Genomic DNA, 5,539 nt, shown 5'->3' on the forward strand with positions numbered 1-5,539 from the left:
AATGACGGGGAGAGCGGAAAGGAAGTAGGAACAGAAAGTAGCTGTCGGCGTATCAAAGATCATGAAGAGAGAAAGAAACCAGAGAACGATAAGAACTTAACAGTGGACAAGTGTGGTGGAAGGGTGGCGGTGAGATGGCTGATTATGGAATGAATGAAACATGCTGTTTACTGCTACACCATAGATAGTCACAATATGTCTCGTGCAGACACAATATCCCTTCCCTTCTTGGAAAAGAAACACATCACTAATGTAGTCTGTGAGTGAAAGGATAGCCAAGAGTTAAGGAAGAGCAATAGACATAGGAATATACGGAATATAGTTACGAGTGATTTTCAAGCAAAATACGGTCATGATAAACTGGAACAAATTATGTTTTGCATGTCAAACTTCAGTGGGCGAATATGAGTGGGGGTCAACCGCAGATCAGTCGGTGATGCGCGGCCTCTCATCCACTCATATGTGCGGGCGTCTATTATATTTACCGACGCTCCGGTGTCGACCAGCATGTCGATTTCGATGTCCGCTATTTTGACGCGGGTCTTGTTTCGCGACTGCCCAATGGTGAAGAGACGGTGGGTGTCCGTGGCAGGCGTTTCACCAGTCTCACTGCCGTTGTCGTGGTGGTTGGCGATCTCGTCGTCGAATGGCTGGAAATTACTGAGTTCTTCAGCCACTGAATTCACGCCTTTCGAGCTGCTGCTGCGACAAACTCGAGAATAGTGTCCGATTTTATGACACTTTCTGCACTCCTGTCCTCTAGCTGGGCACTGTTGATCTGGAGGTTGATGTCCGTTGATCCCACAGTTAGAACACGGTCCAAAGTTGGATTGGCGCGAGTATTGTGGCGCGTATAATCCTCTTCCTCCTCCTTTGCGGTGTCGACCGCGATTTGAGAACCGCCGACCTCGCCTGTCATTAGGCGCTCGATAGCTCTGTCTAGTAGTCACTTCGTCTACGTGTTCAGTGGAGGGGGTCGAGTTCTTCATCTCCATCGCCGAGGCTTGGCGATCGGCTGCTTCCGCAGCACGAGCGATAGAGAGAAGACCAGTCAGCTTAAGGTCCGGCTCTCTCAGCAGTCGACGGCGTAGCGACTTGGAGTTGCATTTGTCAATGAACTGATCTCGAATGTGGTCGTCCTCGTTGGCACCGAATTCGCACGTGGAGGAGAGCGTCTTAAGCCTCATGTAGTACTCATCAACAGACTCGCTGTCACGTTGCTCACATTGGCGGAATGAGTGTCTCTCGAATGCAACGTTTTTCTTTGGCACAAAATAGCCAGTCAAGGCTGACATAGCAGAGTTGTAAAATGTTCCCCCATTCAGCGTGGCAAAAAGCTGCTGCACATCTGGTCCGACGCAGTGAAGAAGAATTGCCCGTTTTGCTGCATCTTCTGTGACTCCCGTAGCGGCAATGTAGTACCCGAATGCCATCTTCCACTTCGACCAAGCATGCGATGCTCTGGCCGAAATATCGAAGGGAGCAGGCGGAGTAAGCATCCTCGTCGCCATTTTTATGTTTTTATGTGTGTGAGGATGAAGTCGGACTCTAAGACTCAGTGAGAAAATGAAGGAGGCATGACTGCTTTGCTCTGGAGTCAAAACGCAAGTGTGCTTTATTCATTGTTCTCCAGTATATCAATCCAACACATGTACATTTGATGTATCACTGTACACTATATCTACAAAACATGACCCGGTGACTTTCCGGTGTTGTTTACAATATATTGCTGATATGGTGTGATGAGGTGATGATGAATGACGGGGAGAGCGGAAAGGAAGTAGGAACAGAAAGTAGCTGTCGGCGTATCAAAGATCATGAAGAGAGAAAGAAACCAGAGAACGATAAGAACTTAACAGTGGACAAGTGTGGTGGAAGGGTGGCGGTGAGATGGCTGATTATGGAATGAATGAAACATGCTGTTTACTGCTACACCATAGATAGTCACAATATGTCTCGTGCAGACACAATAATGGCACTGCAGATTTCAAAACTAAAATGTCAAGTTTAGCTGTACTTAAAGTGAATGCGGTTGTGGTTTTCAGCTGCAAACTCGGACAACAAAAGCATGTCGCACGTTTACCTTATGGTATCAGTCAAACTGGTATCGAAACAAAATATGTGAGTACCGCCCCCCCCCCCCCCCACCTCTCTCGCTCCTCTGTCTCCTGGTGGTCATAAACAGAATCAATAAACATGCAGACATACAGTTAAAGCCCAAGTACAGTTTTGAGAAATGATAATACCGTATTACACAAATTTATATTATTTCGATTTGGCAGTGCTTCACACACACATACACGCACACACACACACCACACCACACAGACACAAATATTATATACAGTGTATAATCAAATGCATTGGAAAATTGTGGATCACCCCAACACTAATACACAAACAAGAAAAACATACAGTGTACCTTTTAAAAAAAGAAGAAGAAATGCATAAAAAATGAATTAAACAAGCAGTTCTAGGTAACACGATGTTTTATTTGCTTCTATTAAAGCACTGATCATATACAGTCTGTCCAAAAAAAATTACAATCAGATTTTTGCATTGATACCTTCCAATATGATTTAACAATCTAAATGGTACTTAAGGGTTTTAAATTCTAACATCTTAGCTATCTTATGCAGAAAACCCCATTCAATTTGGTTGAGTGGTCACAGAGATATGTGGATCATTGTAACGCATATCATCTTCCAAGATAGCCACTTGGATGCTTTTGGAACTGAACAATGTGTGAACACAATGGACAGAAATTGGAGGGAAGGGATTCCTGACACACTCTACAAAACTCCTCATAACTGTAATAAACTACAGTTTCACACCCTGAAATTTTATTTGAATTAATCCACTATTTTTTGAGTTATCATTGTGGAGGGTTCTGTTGTAATTTTTTGGGGGACATACGGTACATACATCAATTCCCCACATGTGATCCTTTTTTACATAATCAAAATGCTGGTATGGAACATCGTTTTGCTATCAAAGAGTGCCTTTGGGATTTCATTATTTAATCAAGAAAGTAATAACGTAACTTCAATCAGTTGGTGCTTTCCATGTGTTAAAGCAATGATACAGCTTTATCATGGAGCTATGTACATTGTAACTCCATGGTATTCTGCAACTGATTGACAAATTGCCCTAAATCGATGTAAATTGGGAAGAATTCCATGGTATTAATAATACACTTTTATCAAGCTGCCAATCTTATTGTTGATGTTTAATTTAAAAAAAAAAAAAAAAATCTACTCTTGCAGAGAAGCTTGTACACATAACAAAAATGGGCTTCCAGATTTGCAGATTGGCAAAAATACATGTGACACCTTTCTAATTCTTTGGAATAAAATGAAAATACACGATGATAACATAAACAAAGTTATGGCTATTTCAGTATACGTTCTTGTCTTTTCTTTTCAGTTGGACTGCTCTTTAAATATACTGGTCCTGTAAAATGTGTTGTCTTGTGCTTTGCCAACCTAAGCAAAAGTTTTCTGCGGAAAGTGGGCCATGTGAATTTGTTTGAATATCAAGTAAAGAAATCATGGCTATATCATGAGTATGTACAAAATATACATGCATTTCTGATTGTATGCAAACACATATCCTTTTTTGCATTGTTTAGAAGCTGTGATTGTCTCTAGCCAAGCAAACTGAATCACCCTCTCCCATCAATTGACAAACTACAATTTAAATGTGTATCGCAATGAACCTATAAGGCACAAAATAAATTATGATCCACCTGATCATTGGCATACACATCATTATAATGAATACTTTTACTGTACATCATGTGCACCATTGCAACAGTAAATAAAGTGTTGATCTTTACAATAAATGATTACTTTTCAAATGAATAAATGTGTCTTTGCTCTTCATTGAATATAATATATACCCATCTACAATACATCCAGATAAGTAGAGAGGAGATAGAGAATATTTGAATGTGAGGAAGAGATGTGTGAAAAAATAAGGAAGGACTAATTATGACCATCATAAGATGTGCATTTTCCAGCTCATGATACGACTGTCTTTTAAGATGGTGAATAGATTAGAGAAAGTGCAAAATGTGCCACGGAAAAACAAATTACCATATGTGATTCGACTCAAAATATGAGACACTGCTTCTATCGTCACAGTTTGCAACATCAAAGTCGCTAGAATTCAAGAAGGATGCAGAGTTCATTACAATTTGTTTAAGTCTGAAATTCACTCTCATGTCCATCAAGTCCAGATTCACGATTGTAAATCAAGATGTCAAAAAACCTGTAGTACTAGGCAAGAACACAAGACACACAGAAAAGCCATCAAATCAGGTGGATAAGGTCAGACGAAGATGAATTTAACTAGAATGAATACAGAGCCAATCTCGATTTGGAAGTAATCCAAATTTGGTAGACAAAGACAGTAATGAATTAGTAGCTTGGAAAATGATGTGTCAAACTTCACTCAGCTATAATTTGACAGCAGCAAGTATACACTGGCATATTTCATTTCATATTTCATTTTGTATAAAAAAATTGTTATATTATATATAATATATATCACATACTCTAAAAACTGGCGTGGACAAATATATACAGTAGGCATACAAAGATAAATATAAAAGTTAGACGCAATGTTCATGTGCAAATTTAGAATAGACAGATGAAAGACTGCCCTCCTCTTGTCTCACGTACGTATATTTCTCATAAAAACGATAAAAATAATGAGTTTGATGTGTGTCCTTAGGTTTCTGAGGGAATGAGAAGAATGCAGATTACAGAAAAACTATGCAACCAGGCTGATGACAATTACTAGAAGGAAATGACAAAAAAAAAGGCCTTAGAAGTGAAACTGGAGTGCGGATGGGAGTCACTTGCAGAGAAGGAGCACTGTCTTGTATTGACTTGTCATTTCGTTGGATATGCTAAACATGACCACATTGGCAATGTTGGTTTCAAATGTGCTCAGACTGCAAACCACCAATGCTACGTGTATTTGCAAAGCACATCTGACTGTTCATATACCTGTGGTGTTGCCTATCTCTACTATCACCCTTGGTCTCGCCCCTCCTACTGCACAACATCTCCATTTCCACACTCTATATGTGACCCAACACGTCAAAAGGATCCGAAAGTCACTGACGGCTGAGCCGAGAAAATCAAGTTTGAAGTCAGATCATCAAAATTGGGCAAAACCATCGACATTCTGTTTCTGACAAAATTTTGTAGTCTAATGTTTCATCTGTCATCTGCCGAAATTTAGAAGGTAAATGATCAAAGGAAAGGGAAGTAATTAGCGTTTTTCTGGACCATGATTTTCCGAGTTTAAACAGAGCAGAAACGTGTCCGAAGATTTGGATTTAGCGCTGCAGATAGACTCTGCCCCTGGCAACGAGGGAGTGATCTTATTGGTGAGTGCGGGGCATCCTGGTTACTGATTAGTTGTGCATAGACCGCTGGCGCTAAGCTTGAATGAGCATCACGGAGGTTGCTAGGGACATGTATCTTCTATTGTCAACAGGTGAAAACTGTCTTACCTCCCCTTGATC

General features: G+C 40.5%; 1 protein-coding gene across 1 annotated transcript; it reads right to left on the reverse strand.

Annotated features, from left to right (window-relative positions):
- Positions 1-350: 350 nt before the first annotated feature.
- LOC139720363 (uncharacterized) lies at positions 351-1,511 on the reverse strand. The gene has a single exon (XM_071631731.1). It carries the CDS (start codon positions 1,509-1,511, stop codon positions 351-353), a length of 1,161 nt encoding a protein of 386 aa, XP_071487832.1.
- Positions 1,512-5,539: the final 4,028 nt, after the last annotated feature.

Source organism: Diadema antillarum, unplaced genomic scaffold (assembly GCF_040938485.1).
Source record: "Diadema antillarum isolate AM-2024a unplaced genomic scaffold, OU_Dant_1.0 scf00000127, whole genome shotgun sequence".
Classification (NCBI taxonomy): Eukaryota; Metazoa; Echinodermata; class Echinoidea; order Diadematoida; family Diadematidae; genus Diadema; species Diadema antillarum.

Excerpts from the sequence above, each read along its gene's own strand:
- LOC139720363 (XM_071631731.1), bottom strand. The coding sequence starts at position 1,511 with ATGGCGACGAGGATGCTTACTCCGCCTGCTCCCTTCGATATTTCGGCC.